We start from the raw sequence: 18,113 nt of genomic DNA, 5'->3' as shown, positions 1-18,113 counted from the left end.
TATGAACTTTAGTATTTCTATTACTCTTTGTTTTAGCATGTTAAACGCCATGAGCTAACGAACCATGCTTTAGATTGTGCTTGGAATGTTAAATATATGATGTTAGAATGTTAGTTGTCATCGTTAGGGTGTTTCCTAGTCATCTTAGAACTGGGATGTGGTTGAGGCACGAAACAGTGCTGAAATCAGACATTTGGCACGAAATCAGTAACTCGAATCGATCAGCTGATTGATTCGAGGGTTCCCAATCGATCAGCTGATCGATTGGGCAATCTGTTCCGCGAACAGTAGGCCTCTGGATCGATCAACCGATCGATCCAGTCATTTCCGTCGCGAACAGAGAGCTCTGGGATCGATCACTGGATCGATCGAACAACCTGGATCGATCAGCCGATCGATCCAAATTATTGCCCCGAGCACAATAGCATGCTGGATCGATCCAACCTATGTCCCGCATACAGTAGCCATCTGGATCGATCACTGGATCGATCCGACTATTCCAATCGATCCGTGGATCGATTGGGAGGTCTGATAATAGCTGGGAAACATATATTTCAGTTCCTTGACCATAGGGGATGTAGTATATGTTAGGTATACTTAGATTACACTCCTTAGTACATGTAGCACCAAGAAATGTTAACAGCTTAGCAAAATTTTAATTAGTACAGCTTCCGCGTCTAGATTTAGTGATGGTCAGGGAATAGTTAGCACAGATTAATGTAACGATCGGCCTCACAACCTAGTTAGTAGGAGGTGGGTCGTTACATCCGGCCTATTGATTTATCGAACTAAATCGCACCCTTTGATAAATTAAAGAAATAAATATTCAGTATATGTGTTTGTTATTATATCATGATTAAGAGTACACACTTCCATAATAATAGAGGTCTTGTTCTTTTTAACAGTTAGTATAAAAAGAACAACCTCATATGGTTCTGCTCAATACACTCAAAGTGTACTAGTGTAATTTATAGTTAAGATAAACTAATACCAAATTACACTACAACCACTCCAATGGTTTATCCCATTCCATCTTGGTTGTGAGCTACTATTTATAATTTATAAGGAACTGATAACATGATCTTCGTGCGTCTTCTCACACCATGTTATCTATAATATAAATTAAATGGACAACTACACTTAACATAAATGTAGACATTTGACCAATGTGATTCTTATTTCAAAATGATTGTTTATACAAGAAAGCTAGACTTTTAGTATACACTCTAACACAAAGGTCGGGTGGGCTTAAGGACACTTAGCCTCTTAAAGCTCTTTATATATGATCGACAGGATAAAGGCAAATCGAACATAAGGCTTTCAGTGTACGCCCAGCTGGGCAAAGGCTGGGCGGGCTTAGGGGCACTTAGCCTCTTAAAGCTCTTTATATACGATCGGTCGGATAAAGGTAGATCAAACAAAAGGCTCTCAGTGTACGCCCGACCGGGCAATGACCGGGTGGGCTTAAGGACCCTTAGCCTCTTAAAACTTTTTATATACGATTGGCCGAATAAAGGCAGATCGAACATAAGACTCTCAGTGTACGCTTGATCGGGTAAAGGTCGGGCGAGCTAAGGGACACTTAGCCTCTTAAAACTCTTTATATACGATCAGCGGAATAAAGGTAGATCGAATATAAGGCTCCTAGTGTACGTCCGGTCGGGCAAGAGTTGGGCGGGCTTAAGGACACTTAGCCTCTTAAAACTTTTTATATACAATTGGCTGGATAAAGGTAGAACGAACATAAAGCTCTCAATGTACGTCTGGCCGGGTGGGCTTAATGACACTTAACCTCTTAAAGCTCTTTATATACGATCATCCAGATAAAGGCAGATCGAACATAAGACTCCTAGTGTATGCACGGTCAGACAAAGGTCGGGCGGTCTTAAGGACATTTAGCCTCTTAAAGCTCTTTATATACAATCATCAGGATAAAGGTAGATCGAACATAAAGCTCTCAGTGTACGATTGACGGGGCAAAGGCCAAACGGGGCTAATGACACTTAGCCTTATAGAACTCTTTATATACGATTGGTCGAATAAAGGCAGACTGAATATATGGCTCTTCGTGTATGTCCGGCTGGGCAAAGGTCGGCCAAGTTTAAATTACCTAATGATATATTACTACTAAAAGAAAGTTCTAACATACATAATTTATCATATGGCTTCTTAAAGAGATCTTATATCACAGAGCAGATTGATACAATGACACAACAATGCGGTCGACCTTTTGGACTGACTGAAATATACTCAGCTGACAACATTTTAACGACTTATCAAAACTTATCGGAGAATATTCTTTCGGAGCCTTCTTCAAATGTTATTATGCCCCTCATTAGCCAACTCATTATAATAACATATACCTTCAACCGCCTCAGTAATGACGTGAGATATAAACCACAAAAGAGGTATATCAATGGGTAAATAAAAGATCTCTGATATAGTTATTACACAATACTTAAGCTGTACTTTTTCCATCACCTAATAAACTCTAACAGATTGGGGGGCCACTCCACGATCGTAGAAGTTATGTGAAGTGGTATAAAAAAGGGGATCCTTTTCGTTGGCAAAATACGCAATTTGTATCATCTACACCTTACTCTGACACATATCCACTACTGTTCTTCTTCTTTGCCCACTCATCGGAAAATATACTGACTTGAGCGTCGGATGGTCTTGTCACATATCCCTTCTCTGGTCTTTGGTCACTAACGATTTGTCGGATTGTCTGACTATGTGCGGGATCGGAGGGAGGTTCCATTCTAAGCTAAAGAAGTTTTCTGTCAATCAACAAATCATCCATCAGAGTCAGCGCGCCATCTCCCTAGCCTTCAGAAAAGATTAATGACGGATCTATTTATTATTATTATATACTTTTTAAAATTTTAAGTTATATATAAATTGTTTATTTTTTTTATTATTTATTTAATTATTGAAAATTTTATAACCTATAGCCAAATATAGAGATCTTTCATTTTAATCCCACCAAATTTTCTCATCCAAATTCGTAAGGCATAGATCGCCACGGGGAATGATCCAGTACCATGTTCAAGCTCCATAGGTAATTTATTTACGCAGAGTGAGAATCAAATTCTCTTTGAAAACTTCATCCGTCCACTTACCATCGGGCATTCAAATTTATATGATGTATATATGTGAATTTGTAATGTCATATTATATCCAATGCCATCAGACATAATTTATTTCTTCTTCTGGATAATTACTATACCCACTGTGTTAGGATAATGTACTTTGTGCTCTTATCTGTTTTTGTGGATAATTGAAAAAAAAAAAAGAAAAAGGAAGAGAGATGTTAATGACTCGTGAGCTTCTTCATCGTACACTGATGCGCATGCTTAAAGATGCTTAAAGACGAGGGAGGAGATAAAGAGACAGCGACTGTCGTCTTTCACGAGCTGTTCTGCTTCGCATTCCTCTAATTAATTGATTTCTCCAACTCCATCCATTTTATTGGAGAGTTGACGCTGCTGAAGCTTCTCTGCTGCTGCGCCTCTTCCTTTCTTTCTCCTTTATGTTAGAAAGATTCCTTCTTGGAATTGATAAAAGGACTGCTTTTCTGCGCTTTCCTTTGCTGTTGTTTTTAGAGCTCCGCTTGGCTTTTAAGCTAAAGCCTTGGTCTATAGCAGAAAGGTTGTTTTTTTCCTCTCTCATGGTACAAAAGGCGGAATCCGTCGCCCCGACGGCCCCCTACGCCTGCCCCATGGTGATGTAGGAGGAGGGTTAACCAGGATGAATGCTGGGTTGACAAGTGGCTGGGGTTCGAGACTTTAAGCCAACAGATGGGGATATTATCCCACATTGTAACCGTCGACACTCGAACCTGCTGCTTCATGGTACAACTTCCCAGCCACTTACCAACTGATCCAGCCACTGGGGGCTGTTTTTTTCCTCTCTCGGATGACTAGTAGATGGATTTGGGGCTTCATCGTGGAATTGGGAGTATTTTGATTGTTTTTCTCCATGGGTTGGTTGTAAAACATCGATTGTTCTTGCAATTTGCAGTTCTTTTGCGATGATTTAGATCGAGAATTGGGGATCAAGATTCGGATTTTTCTTATCCATTCTCGGCGGAGGAATGGGCTGCGCCTACTCGACGGTGGAGGTGGACGAGGCGCTGTGGCGGTGCAAGGAGCGGCGGAGGCTGATGAAGCAGCTGATGAAATGCCGGGCCGATCTCGCCGCTGCCCTCGTCGCGTACCTGCGGTCCTTGAGGGACACTGGCGCCACCCTTCGGCAGCTCATCGAAGTGGAGTCGATGACATCCGGCATCGTTCCTCCTGTTGGTTTCACATTGCCGCCTTCCCCTCCCCCGCCGCCGTCGCTGCCGCCTTCGCCGCCGCCCCCTCCCAAAATTTTTCGAGTTGGGCCGAAGGAATCGACGAAGGCGAAGTTCTATGTCTCGGATCCGAGCGATATGGACGACGACGACGAGGAGGGTTTCCCTCTTCAACCACCTCCGCCACCCTTCTCTGTTTCCTCCGGGGACTTCGGTGATCATATGGGTTCCACGGCTTCCTCGGGTTCGTCATCTCCACTGCGAAGTGGAGGAGCTGCTGCGCATGCGTCGACTGTAGAAGGTCACTGGGCGGAACCCAAGTCGGAGTTTGAGGGGGAGGAGGAGGTCGTTGAGGAAGAAGAAGAGGACGACTTGATCCAAAGGAAGGAGGCTTTGGCTGTGGCAATGAATAGGGTGAGGGGGACACCCCCATCTAAGGAATTGGCGGACGATGGCTTGCCCATCGTGAGCCAACTTACCAAGGACACAGACCCCACAACAACAGCGTGGAGAAGCAAGACGACATGTACAAACATCGCAAAGGAGCTCGACGAATACTTCCTGAAAGCTGCTGCTAGTGGGAAGGATGTCACTGTCTTTCTCGAGTCCAGTCGGAGCTACCTTCATCATGGGGACCCTAAAGCAAGGAAAGGTACCTTAGAATGCAATGCCATCCATCTCATTTGTTCATACAGATGTTAGGATTTATAGGTATGAGATTGGGAATCACCTACAGATTGTGACCACGATCTCAGGAAATTGTTTAGCCATTTCAGTCATTAATCCCAACTGTCTATCATTAATCACAATCATCTTTACCCAACCATTCGCTCTAAGCATTATGATCGTGGAGGGATCATATAGGGATCGTGGGCTACATCTACTCGAGGCCAATAAAGCAATAATGGCCGTCTTGAGAAAACAGCAAATGGGCCACAGTAGCCTATTGAGCTTGGAGAAGAGAGCTTGAGAGTTCAAAGGAGAGAACACAGGGAGCTCAAAGAGGAAAGCTCATAAAGTTCAGAGTGGAGAGTTCGGTGAATTCAAAAAGGAAAGTTGGAGAGCTTTGGAGAACTCAGAGCAGGGAGTTCGAGAAACCGAGCTCTTAGTCTAGCGACGTTTAATTGCAGAAACCCAAAGGTGCTACCTTGGTTTGAAAGATCGACCCTTAGAGGTGCCGACATGCCAACTTGAAATAGGGTCACGTAGGCATGACCTATTGACTTAGAGTGAGGTTGTTATCGTAGAGTATCAAAATCCATAAAAAAAATTCAAATCAAGCTATGTTGTATATGGTATATTACTTAGATTATATCTCATATAACGAAGCTATGTATATTTGATTATTTAATAACTTTGTTAATCTTAGAGTTGCATAACCATGACTTGTGTCCCTTTCCCTTCTGGCTTTCTAGTTCCTCTTTATGTCTTCATCATCTCTTCTCCTTCAATGTAAGCAACTTTGTGCATGTTTGACATCGCTCGAGAAGCCCTTCTTTTATTCCATTATCTCCTAAAATTCCTGCTTGCATTTGTTCCTTTTAGCATCTCTTTCAGCATCCCTTTTGCCTTTTATGGTTGCACAAGATTGTTGTCTGCCTTCACTCTCACCTCTGTTGTTTTTCTTTCATATTGACAATGCTATTTACTCAACATTCATTTATTTTCAACGTCTCTTTTGGCATTTTTCTTAACACCTTTGGTTATAATAGTTAGGATCTATGGTTTGTAGATCATAATGGTCATTGCTCATTTTGACACTTTTATTTAGCTAAGTGTGATACATGATATTTAGTGAGAAGAATTATCGATCAATTTATTTCCCATTGATAGCAGTCGCTTGCAACTGATACACACAAGCAATGTAATATTTATTTAATGTACAATAGTATAGTTCATATATAGTTACAGTATGCTACACTATATAGTTACAGAAACTTGCAAGTTTTGCAATTCATATTGTGCAGTGCATATAATTTCTGTGAATTTTAGTTTCTCTTTACATTTTTTATAATTTATTTCTAGAGTTTTTATATAGTTTGATTTCCTATAAATCATGCTTTATATTTTACTTTTGTGATTTTGTATTGAAATTAGTATAAAAAACTTAAAATATTTGGAATCTTAAAAGATCTAAAATCTCCAAAGTCTGAATTGAATTAAACCAAAAAAATTGAATTTGGATTTTTTTGCAGCTATAAGCCCAAGTGTGGAGATATTTTTAGAATCCTTTTGCGTTGATTTTTTATTTTTTTATTTGGAAAACAAACTGACCTAGCTGGCCCATACCCGCCCACAATATGCATCATTAATCATCTTTTATCAATGCATGGTCCGTACTCCGTGTACATTTGCACCATTAGCCTTTGGAGCCATGTCTCATAGTTGCTCTGCATCTACACATGCATGCTTTGTGGAAGTGAACATTGAGATTTGCCAATTGCCAAAGTTTCTGGTCGTTGAGTTTTCATAAGTTAATCTCTCTTTTTGTATGTAAGATAGCCATTGGCAAGGTTCTTCTCTCGAAACTGCTTTAAAAGTATCCATAATTGTAGCATCGTGTTCTAGCTGTTGCTCATACAAATCCCATTTTTCATGATTTTTTCAACATCAAGCAATAACAAATCAAGTTAACGTTGCTTTTTCTGATTATAGTCATAGATGCTATATAACTCTAAAAAAATGTTTGTACTATCCAGGCTGCTTATTTGATAATTTTCAGTAAATCCTATATGCATGACCTGACAACAGAATAGGAATGACCTAACCATCATACATCATAATTCTGATGAAAAGTTTCTGAAATTAGTAGTTATCTCTATGCATGCTTGAGTTTTTTTGTCAACCAAGTTTGTTGGATGACACAAATTCCATATCAGGGAAGAGTTTCAAGTGTACCGAAGTGGTAGATGTGTTGTCTTGGAGCTGGTCTTTTAGATCTTCTCATTCTAACAGAGATACTCAAGAAGCAAATAATTCATCTATGCCTGGCACCCATTGCACAACGCTGGAAAAGATTCTTGTTGAGGAGCAGAAACTCTACGATCAAGTGAAGGTAAGAGTTTCTTGAAGCTTAACAGAAGTCTTTATATATATGGGAAACCTTCAACCTTTTAACCCTCGTGGAAATCTTTCCCTAAAATGTTATAAGTTATACCCATTAAAGGTTCAATTCCTCACTAATTAACTAAAAATTCAGAACTATTTGGAAATGGCCCAATTCAAGGTTTAAAATTTCGACTCATGTCGAAGTTTCGGTCCTGGACTGGAACGATACGATTTCGGTACCGTATCATGGCGCGCCGATATAGTTTTGGTATTTTTTAAATATAAAATATATTAATTAAAAACTAAAATATTTAAAAAAATAAATAAGATAAAAAATAATCTTTTTTAAAAAAAAATATGAAAATAGATAAATAAATAAATAAAAATTTTATTATAATTTTTAAATTAAAATAAATGAAATATAAAATTAATTAGATAATTTTATTAGGATTTAATAAAGTCTCTTTAGATTATCTCCATCATAATTAGGAGTTGATTAAAAGAATTAACCTAAGTTTAATTAAAAAAAATCTGAAATCCGACACCACTCGCGAGCCTGCACGACTTCGGTGCTGTCGCAGGGTTGCGCGACCAGCCATGGCCACGGGGATTGCATGCATGACTCCTTCGGCGCGACCACGTTAGTTGTGCGACCCCTCTGCAGTGACCACGGTCGCATGATGCCTCCACGGCGGTAGCGGAAGGGTTATGCGACCTCTCCGCTACTGTTGCAGGGTCGAGCGACTCCTCTGCTGTGACCATGGGATCGCGCAACACGTCGCACTTGTCGTGGGTCTGGTGCCGGGGTCGTGCCGGTGCCGGTCGCCGAGCGGAACGATATGTTTCGCCCGTTTCGACACGGCACTTTAAACCATGGCCCAATTTATAGGTTTGGTTTAACACTCTCCTTTATGTTCAAGCCTGACAGCTTAAGCAAGATCACTTCCAGTTTTAGATGGTGGATTGAGATACAAGAGAGCGCAAGACAAAGAACCAAGAGCGTACAAGTGAACACATGATTAACAGAAGAATAAATAAATATCCCATGAAATTGTTATTACAATTTCTAACATTTTACTAAAATATTAATTGCTTAGGGAAAATACACGTGTGCATCATCTACACAATTTCAATATCAAGTCTATAGCATCTCTTTATTAAGCATACATAGATCCATACATCCTGTTTATTAGGTGCATACCATCAGTAAGATATGTTAACTTTTGTCTGAACAATGGAGGCAGTGTTTTTATTTTATAGAATTGAAGAAGCTACATTGCTTATCAAATTCTATTTTTAGAGAATAGGGAATAGAATGCAAATTCACATCCTACAGGCACTTGAAAATTTAATAGCTGCATAATCCAATGGAGCATAGAGTCCTTAACTAAAAATACCATTGTTATTTAAGACGCGAGGTATCCATAAGTGCATAGGTGCTTGAGGTGCACGACGCAAGGTGAGGTGCATACCTTATTGAAGTAAGGCTCTTTGGGTATAACTTTTTATAATTCAAATATAAAATTTCTGTCAAAATATATCGCTAACAAAATTATAGTTCATAAAATATTAAATAATAATATAAATATAAAATTCACTAACAAATAAATACGTCATACACATAATTCAAATATAAAAAAACTTTAAATATCTAAATCATCAAAATCTTCATCATCTACCTCAATCATATCATTATCATCATCACCCTATGTTTCATCATCTTTCTCAATTCATTAGCATGCCTATCACCTCTCACAAGACGCATGCTTAAGACAACTAGGCGCAAGAGGCTAGTCTGGTTGTGCCTAGGTGCAGCCAAGCGAGCACCTTTAATAACTATGAAAAATATTATTATTTGTTCCAACTCATTCATAGCAATCCTTCTGAAGCAGGGCAAGAACACTTTGGTATCAAATTAATACCCAAACTCATACAAAGAATTGGGATAAATTTAAAGCGATATGAGGGATAGCTACCTTACCATTCATTGAATATTTGACATAGTTATTGTTGGTTAGTCCTAGGAAAATGTACCGGTTCCACTGTACAAAAATTTTTGTACAAGTGTCGAACCTTTCCTTAAATAATCTATTGTGTTCTTTAGAAGTTAAATTAGGAATCGCAGACGGAACTTAACATCATTGATTCCAAATTTAACTTATCTGTTCTTAATGATTTGGATTTGAATCGCAAGCGGAACTTAACACTATTGATTCAAATCCACCTATGTTATTAATTCCATTAAATATTAATTTCCAAAATTGGCTTCCAGGACTGCATGGCAAGATACATAGCCTTCTTGGATATGGGAGCAACCACCACCGCCTAATCAAAGTCTTTTAAGGAAAGCTAATATTTAATTTCCTTAAATAACTCTAGGTTAACTAAAAAGAATAATCGAATCACAAATTCGAAAAAGAAGAAAACACAAACTTGAAAAATAAATTCGATAAACTAGATATAATTACCTCTTGTATTTAGAATTCTTACAAAGAAAATAACTAGTATGATGCGGAAGAAAATTACTAGTTATACCTTCTCTTTGTAAGCTAATGACCTCGAGATCTTCTGCCGTATTCCTCGCCTTGCCTTGGACGTCGTGTGGGCGACGATCTTCCAAGATGAACACCACCCAAAAGCTTCTTCCTCTTCTTCTAAAATCCGGCCACCACCACCACTAAGGAGAAGAGAGCAAAAGGGAAAAGAGAAGGGAGAGGGCCGGCCACACCAAGAGGGTCTCCAAGCAAAAGAATAAGAGTTGTGTCTCATGAAGCTCCCTCACCCCTTCTTTTATATTACTTGCCCAAGGCAAATAAGGAAAAACTTTTTACAAAAAATAAAATCATCCTCTAGTTTTTCCTTTTTCCTTTTTATTTTTCCTTTTCTTTCCTCTTGATTGAATCAATCACCAACATTAATTTTTGTGATGATTTTTTATTTTTAATTATGGCCGACCCCTTACTTGGGCACCAAGCAAGGTGGCCGGCCACCTCATCAAGGGAAAAAGGAAATATAATTTTTAAAATTTTACAAGAAAAAAATCCTTTTATAAAATTTACAAGCTCTCTTTCCTAAAGTAGGAGTTAAAAAAAGAAAGTTCTAAAAATTAAAATCATGTTTTAAAATTTAAAACTACTCTTATAAAATTTTCTTTTTTAACATGATGATAGAAAATTTTAATTTTAAAACTTATCTTCCTTTTTTTTTCTTAAACCATGAGGATGGTTAAAAAAGGAAAGTTTTAAAACTTTTAAAACTCTCTATTAAAACATGTGACCTAATTCAAATAAGGAAAGTTTTGAAAATTAAAATCTCTCTTTTAAAACTTATAGTTTTCTACAAAGAGAAGATTTTAAAAATTCAAAACAACCCTCCCTTTTTGATTTATTGTGGCCGGCCCCTTCATGCTTAGTCACCAAGCAAAGGGTCGACCCCTATAGAAGAGGATGTGGTCGGCCCTTGCTTGGTCACCAAGCATTGGACCATCCCACTTCTTGGACACCAAGAAGAGTCTTTCATTTGGATGGACTTGAGGCTATAATGAGGCTACGATAGGGACCTAGAGGAGAAATTTGTTTTGGCCTTCCGATGAGCTTGAGTATCCTGTGCTCGTCCCGAACACACAACTCAAGTTCATCAATAATAACTCATTCCACTAGAGAGTTATTATCACACTACCGCATCAATCCCAAATTACATTATGGGCTCCTTCTTATCATGAGTATGTTAGTCTCCCTGTGTTTAAGATTATGAATGTCCACTAATTAAGTAAGTTACTGACAACTCACTTAATTAATATCTAGCTCCAAGAGTAGTACCACTCAACTTCATTGTCATGTCGGACTAAGTCCACCTGCAGGGTTTAACATGACAATCCTTATGAGCTCCTCTTGGGGACATTCTCAACCTAGATAACTAGGACACAGATTCCTTCTATAATCAACAACACACACTATAAGTAATATTATTTCTCAACTTATCGGACTAAACCTCACCCTTTGATAAGTCAAAGAAATAAATATTAAATATATGTGTTTGTTATTATATTAGGATTAAGAGCACACACTTCCATAATAACTAAGGTCTAGTTCTTTTATTAAGTCAGTACAAAAAGAATTTACCTAAATGATCCTACTCAGTACACTTAGAGTGTACCAGTATAATTTATTAATCAAGATAAACTAATACTTAATTACACTACGACTATTCCGATTGTTTGTTCCTTTCCATCTTAGTCGTGAGCAACCGTTTATAATTTATAAAGAATCGATAACATGATCTTATGAGTGTAACACCACACTCCATGTTATCTACTATATAAATTAATTGAACAATTACATTTAACAAATAAATGTAGATATTGACCAACTATGATTCTTTTATTTCAAAATAAATGTTTACAAAAGCTAGGCTTTTAGTATACATTCCAACAGTTTTAACGCTGGCTAGTAACTTAATACAACCCTCCTCCTTTATCCGGACTTGGGACCGGCCATGACTAGTTTGTCATGGGCGGAGTTACGGATAGCTACCTTACATAGAGAAATAAACAAACTAGAATGGAGAAAAAAAAAGAACTTTTTATTAAAATGAAAAATGATCAATATTGAAGAATTACACATCATTTATAGACCTCAACCTAAATAAACTAGGAATATAATCAAATTGTAGATTAATAAATAAAAAACCAATCTACATTAAAATCCTACCAAAATTATTCCATCTTCTAAATTAAAACTAACTAAAACTATTTAACACCCTAAAATGAAACCGCAAATTCTTCCTTAGAAATTTATTATCCTTAAGTGATTATCTTACCAAAATCAACTTCTACAAAATTTAAAAGATTTTAAAACTTATTTCCATGTTTGCATTACCTCTCCAATAGAATACCATGTTTGACTTAACCTGGGTATCACAGAATCCTATTGTATGCCTTAGGTTAGTGATGAAATAAAAGTTGACCAATAGTGGAAAAATCCTTGAATGCATTGGAGAAGAAGTGCAGCTGAATTTCGTCAAAGAAAATCTTTTGTTCATCTCTAAGATCAAATATGCTATTCTAACTTGCCATTCAGTCTTGGTTTCAACAGGTCACTTAATTGTTTTGCTTCTAGTCGGAACTATTTATTTTATTCTAAAAGTTTGAAATTTATGTTGGCCTCGGTCTGCATTAGCAAATGATGATAGCAGACTTATCTAGGCTTTTTGACTTCTAATAAAGGGTAACTTGGTGCACGAAGTTCCTGTCAATGTGGGATACTAGAGAAGGGTCGGGCCATATTGGATCTCTTGTATGCAGTCTTATCTTGCATTGCAAGAGGTTGTTTCCGTGACCCGAACTTATGACCACAAGGTCACACAACTTCTAACATGTGAGTAAATTAGGATTTTACAATATTCCCATTAAACATGATACTTGTCAAAACCAAAGTGCTCTCATAATTACTTCATAATTTGGGCACCTCATTTGTAGCATCCCAATTTAGTCTCACATGGTAACTTGTGGCTAATAAAGAAGTTTTATAAGCTTAGATGAGATAGCACTTTGGTTTGAGCTCAAGTATTTTGAGCTAGTGGTTGGGCTTCACAAGTTAATATGCCAATTCTCTCAACTAACGAGTCATGAAGGTGTAGCCACCATTGGGTCTCACATCTTAATGATTAAGGAGGATTTTAGGCTATGAATTGAGAGCTTGAGTTTTAATAATGACATCAAGCCTCAAGTGCAGTGGATTGTAACACCTCAATTGAATCACACGTGGTGAATTATGAGCAAATAAGGGTCCTTTATTAGCTTAGATGAGGTAGCTACTATTAACTTGTACTTAAGCATTTTAGATAGTTGTTGAATAGACAAGGTAATATGTAACTTCTCTCATTTAAGTGGATGGCAACATCACTTTTAATATGGTACTAAAACGCTTTCACAAATACTCTATAATATTTAATTTGGTGGTCTAATCAAAGTCAAAACTCTTAGCTTGTATTTGGTAGGATTGATGGAATGGAACAAAAATGATGATGGAATGAAAAGCGACAATCCATTCATTTGTTTGGTTGCATTAATGGAAGGACATTAGAATATTCTTTTTTATGTTTGATCCATTTGGCCCATCAAATTCTTCCTGTCAATTTGACTTGCTTAGTTCGTCTAGGTCTTTCTGATCTTCATGCTTGTCCAGTTCACCCAACATACTTGACCCATCTGCCCACCCCGTTGTAACAATTTTAGATTTGAAATGTCATTTAACATATTTAGTAGAAGTGGAATGAAGCATGCCACCTGTTAAGCTAAGGAATTGATGGAATAGAATGACTTGTTCCTTGGAATGATCATTTTACCCTAAATTATCCTTCCAAACATTGAATTGTAATGATAAAAAAATGAACTATTCACATTGTATTCCACCTTATCCAAAGAAAATCTAAACTGAGAATCAGGTAACCATCTAGTTTTGTATTTTCTATGTATCTATATCTAGGTTTCTTTTTTCTCTATCCTATTATACAAAAATATTACTTCTGAAAATTCCAGCTCAAGTTTATCATGACTTCAGTAGTAATATGTTAATCATTTAAGTCTTTTACAATGTCCATCCAGATTGCCTTAATCTAACACTTATCTCCTGCTTACCTATCTTCACTCTTGTGTTTTCTCAGTCACATCCTGTATTTCGTTTGTGCCCACAGTTTCAGCTACTAGACATTGAGATAGGAAAAGGAAAGTGAGTGTGCAGTTGGTGTCTTAGCCATAGATCTCTTGTACATGACAAACCCTTGGAGCTTAGCAACAAACTTAATTCATTTTATTTAGCAAATAGATTCACTTTGATGAATTGCTTAATGCAAATAAGACAATTGCAACCACACAACAATGAATTGCGCTTATTTGCAGCATATGACTAGAAAACATATGGTTAATTTTAAAAATAGAAAAAGAAGTGTAAGCAAACCAATGTTATCACATAATTGCAATTTAGGCAGGTAAAGCATGAAGTTGTATTATTCCATTAAAGAAACTATCCAGAGAAGAGAAAAAGGCATTTATTAGATATTTAAGTTTGGTTTAAAATATAATTCATTAAAGCCTTGAGTCCTAGATATCTAACAGAAGGGTATTATGTTGTTGCAGATATAATTCATGAATCCCTTAAAAATCAAACACAGTGATAGTTGTTGAACCTTTTTGCTTTACCACAAAAATCTTGTACGTCTTAGCAATAAAATCAGTAATATACCAAATTCACAATATCAAGTAGCTTCAATCCCATAGAAGACGGAATTATTGGCAAATGGCAATATCCTTTTGAGAGTTAATGCCCCCTATTAACCTAAATTTCAAAGTAGCTTCAATCCCATAGAAAACTAAAATCTAAGAGGCACATAAAAACTAGAGTAGAATTTAAATAATTTAAGATCAAATTATTCTAAGATAATTCTCAAACCTGTGTCAACCCAAATAATTGAAACTCGTAGCTTTTTCTATGTATCACTGTGATCCCAGACAGATTTAAACCAGAAAAAGCAAAAGATAATAGTAGATCTCGATCAGAGGTTGATTTTCTCCCATCAATCATTTTCTGGTGTTCTAATGCCTTCTCTGTTTTCAGGATGAGGAAAATATTAAATCCCAGCACAAGAAGATACTCCTATTTTTGGATAAGTTGCAAGGTAGAGATTATGATGGGTCAAAAACTGAGAGAACTATATCTGATGTTGAGGAGCTGCAGTGCCGAATTATTTCTATAAAGGATTCGATAAATGAAACTTGTATGTCCATATCAAAACTCAGGGATGAAAAATTATTTCCTCAATTGGTTGAATTCTGTGGTGGGTAAGTGCAGCATTTTTCTTTTGTTCAACTCCTAAGACTCGAATTAGTTGGATGATTAAAAAACAAGTGAAAAAGAAAACTCAAAATCTCATTATATAACTAAAGTATCTAATAAGCAAAACCTTTCAGTTGCATTGTTAGATCCAATATAGAAGCAGAAAATATGTCTTACTCTAGTTTATTTTTTCTTTGAAATCAGCTTGTAGATTTTTTTATGATGATTGTATGTTTGTTGGTTGATTGTTTGTGTTGGAAAGGCTTGTAAAGATGTGGAGGACAATGTACGAATGCCACCAAGTGCAAAATCTTGTTTCTCAGCAAGCAAATTATTTCGACAATAGTCTGGGTACCTATCCAACAACTGATTCTCATCGTCAGGCCATTTCTCAGCTTGTAGCCGAGGTGACTTCCTGGCATAGTTCATTCTGCAACCTTTTCCGCTATCAGCGTGAATATATGTGTGTTCTGAGGCAGTGGGTTAGAATGACTGACTGCCTTCCAGAAACCAATAACTTGATGGGTTCAAGCTCCAGTATCCATAAATTTTGTGATGAAGTGCAGGGAGTCCTTGATCAGCGACCAGATAAGGTACAGTGTCCCTGCTCCATCTGAACTATGATATTTTTGGTTCTTTATTACATTGAGATGGGGCAAGCTATGTAAGCTTGTATTAATGACTTCAATTTCTTTAAAAAAATGACTGATAAGGATAATTATTGGTAGTCCATTCTAGTTGAGTAGAAGTGAAGAGGAATTGCATTGACTTCTTAACTTGAATTTAATTTTTCAACTGGAGATCATGGCGTTCATGAATATGTCTACCAACTAGCACAATTTGGTCACCATTTTCTCTCTCTTGATAGGTGGCTGCTGAGGCAATTAACAGCTTTTTATTGGTCGTTCAGCCTATAATTCAGCAACATTCAGAAGAGCACAGCCTGCAGAAGAGATTCGAACGATTCCAAATCAGGTTGGAGAAAGAGATGATCTCATCTCAGACATTGGAGAAGGATAATCAGCAGACAAGACTAGAAGCTCTAAAGAGGAAAGCAGAGGAAGAAAAGGTCAAGTATTTACATTCCACTCACACAAGCAGAGCCATGATGCTGAACAATCTGCAGACAAGACTCCCGAATGTATTCCAGGCTCTAATGGGGGTTTCAAGCACATACACCCAGGCTTTAGACGATATTACCAGTCGGATGGGAGTTGTAGCTACTTTGCCTCAAAGTGTTCAACCAGTACACTAATGAACATATTGCAAAAATCATTACTATAAGCAGCAATGCAGGTCTTCGTGGGATTATTCTGGATAGATTCATTATGACTTAACAAAGATATTTGTAGGATGCACTTTGAGCAAACCTCAAGTTCCTAGTGTCCAGATATGTCGTAAGCATTATATGTCAAAATCGGATTACAGAACCAATGTACAGATCTGGTTATATTGTGGCCCCATATCAATTCAGATTGTTTGAACTGATCCAAATAAAGTGATGCTGAGAACTTGAGTAACATCTGATCCTCGTGCTGAATGTTCTTTCAAAGTTTCAGGTATAGCAAAGATAATGGTATAGAAAACAATCTAATGTTGAAATCATGGTTAACATTTCATCCTCATGTTCTTTCAATGTTTTAATTGCAAAAAAGTTAATGAATGTGGCATAGAAAATAATCTGATGCTGAAATCATGTTTAACATTTGATCTTCATGCTGAATTTATGTCCTTAAAAAAGTTTGAGAGGCATTAGAAAATAATAATAATAATAATAATAATAATAATAAAATGATGCTGATACCATGTAGAATGGAATATTAAATCTGAAATCATGTTCTTAGATGAGACAAATTATCTTTTTTTTGGCCAAATCATATGATGATGAAATGTCATCTGTGGAGATGTGTCGCAGGTAACAAATCTAGGTCTGAGACAACTTGAAATATTGAAGAAAAATATGCTGATTTATGGAAATGGAAAGTTTCAATAGAAAAAACTAATTAACAATATTATACTTCTAATTATCATTGAAACCATCACTTTGACGGCCTCTCCAGGTGGCCCTCTTGGAGACAAATTACAGAGGACTTCACCTAGCAACAGCCGTGCATGGAAATACTTATAATTATCATTGAGTATGCAAATGAGGGCTTCATTTGATCAATTTGTTGCTAATCTCAAGAACAAAATGTTATACATAAACTAACATGAATGCATATAACTACAACGACAACAAAGCCTTCTCCTACCGAGTGGATTTGGAAATTAACATGAATGCATATTTCAAAAAAAAAAAATTACAATTATAATATAAAAATCTTGGTGAATAACTTGAAGAAACTTTAAAATGTGAATATAAAAGTATCACAGACAAAATATATTATTATTTATTTAATAAAATAAAATGAACCTGAAGGCAGTATATAATTAAGGTTATCATTCATTTTTTACACTTTAGTTTCATTAATTTATTATCATATATTTTTTTTTAACTTATTGTAAGCAGTTTCATCTCTTTTATACTCTCAAAATGATTTTTTACCTTAATTATTTAAAAATTAATAAATATATAAAAGGCAGAACCGATTCATTGCAATTAAAAAAAATGATTAACTAGCTGGATAAAGTCAAGCCTGGATGATCAACCCATCTCCCTAAAAATTTTTCATCGGTCATCAGTGTAAATCAGAAAGCGTTCACAACAGATAGTTCAAAAATCCAACATCCTTTAGTTACATGTCTCATTTAGAAAAAAAATTCTTACAAATTTATCATAATTAAGACTCGAATCACGGACATCTAGATTACAATTTAAATATCCTATCGTTAATATCCTATGGTTACACCACGGAGAATTCACCTGCAATTCATTGCAATAAGAACTACCACAGGGAGTATTTTGCTGACGTGAGTTTCACATCTCTTCAAATCTT

At 36.6% G+C, this 18,113-nt stretch overlaps 1 protein-coding gene across 3 annotated transcripts; it reads left to right on the top strand.

Moving 5' to 3' along the window:
* The first annotated feature begins 3,405 nt into the window (after positions 1-3,405).
* On the top strand, positions 3,406-16,697 carry LOC122028871 (nitrate regulatory gene2 protein-like). 3 transcript variants are annotated; one of them, XM_042587812.1, is made up of 6 exons: positions 3,406-3,651; positions 4,024-4,949; positions 7,177-7,352; positions 14,959-15,182; positions 15,440-15,770; positions 16,046-16,697. In XM_042587812.1, the coding sequence occupies exons 2-6, from the start codon at positions 4,097-4,099 to the stop codon at positions 16,430-16,432; spliced, it is 1,971 nt and encodes a 656-aa protein (XP_042443746.1). In that variant the 5' UTR covers positions 3,406-3,651; positions 4,024-4,096; the 3' UTR covers positions 16,433-16,697. The 3 variants fall into 3 exon arrangements, with proteins under 3 accessions (XP_042443746.1, XP_042443747.1, XP_042443745.1); XM_042587813.1 differs by lacking the exon at positions 3,406-3,651 and adding an exon at positions 3,712-3,854; XM_042587811.1 differs by lacking the exon at positions 3,406-3,651 and having other exon boundaries at positions 3,890-4,949.
* The last annotated feature ends 1,416 nt before the right edge of the window (positions 16,698-18,113 follow it).

Source organism: Zingiber officinale, chromosome 10B (genome assembly GCF_018446385.1).
Source record: "Zingiber officinale cultivar Zhangliang chromosome 10B, Zo_v1.1, whole genome shotgun sequence".
Classification (NCBI taxonomy): domain Eukaryota; kingdom Viridiplantae; phylum Streptophyta; class Magnoliopsida; order Zingiberales; family Zingiberaceae; genus Zingiber; species Zingiber officinale.
Note: the sequence above shows the minus strand (reverse complement) of the source record. Positions and strands in the feature narration are given on the sequence as shown.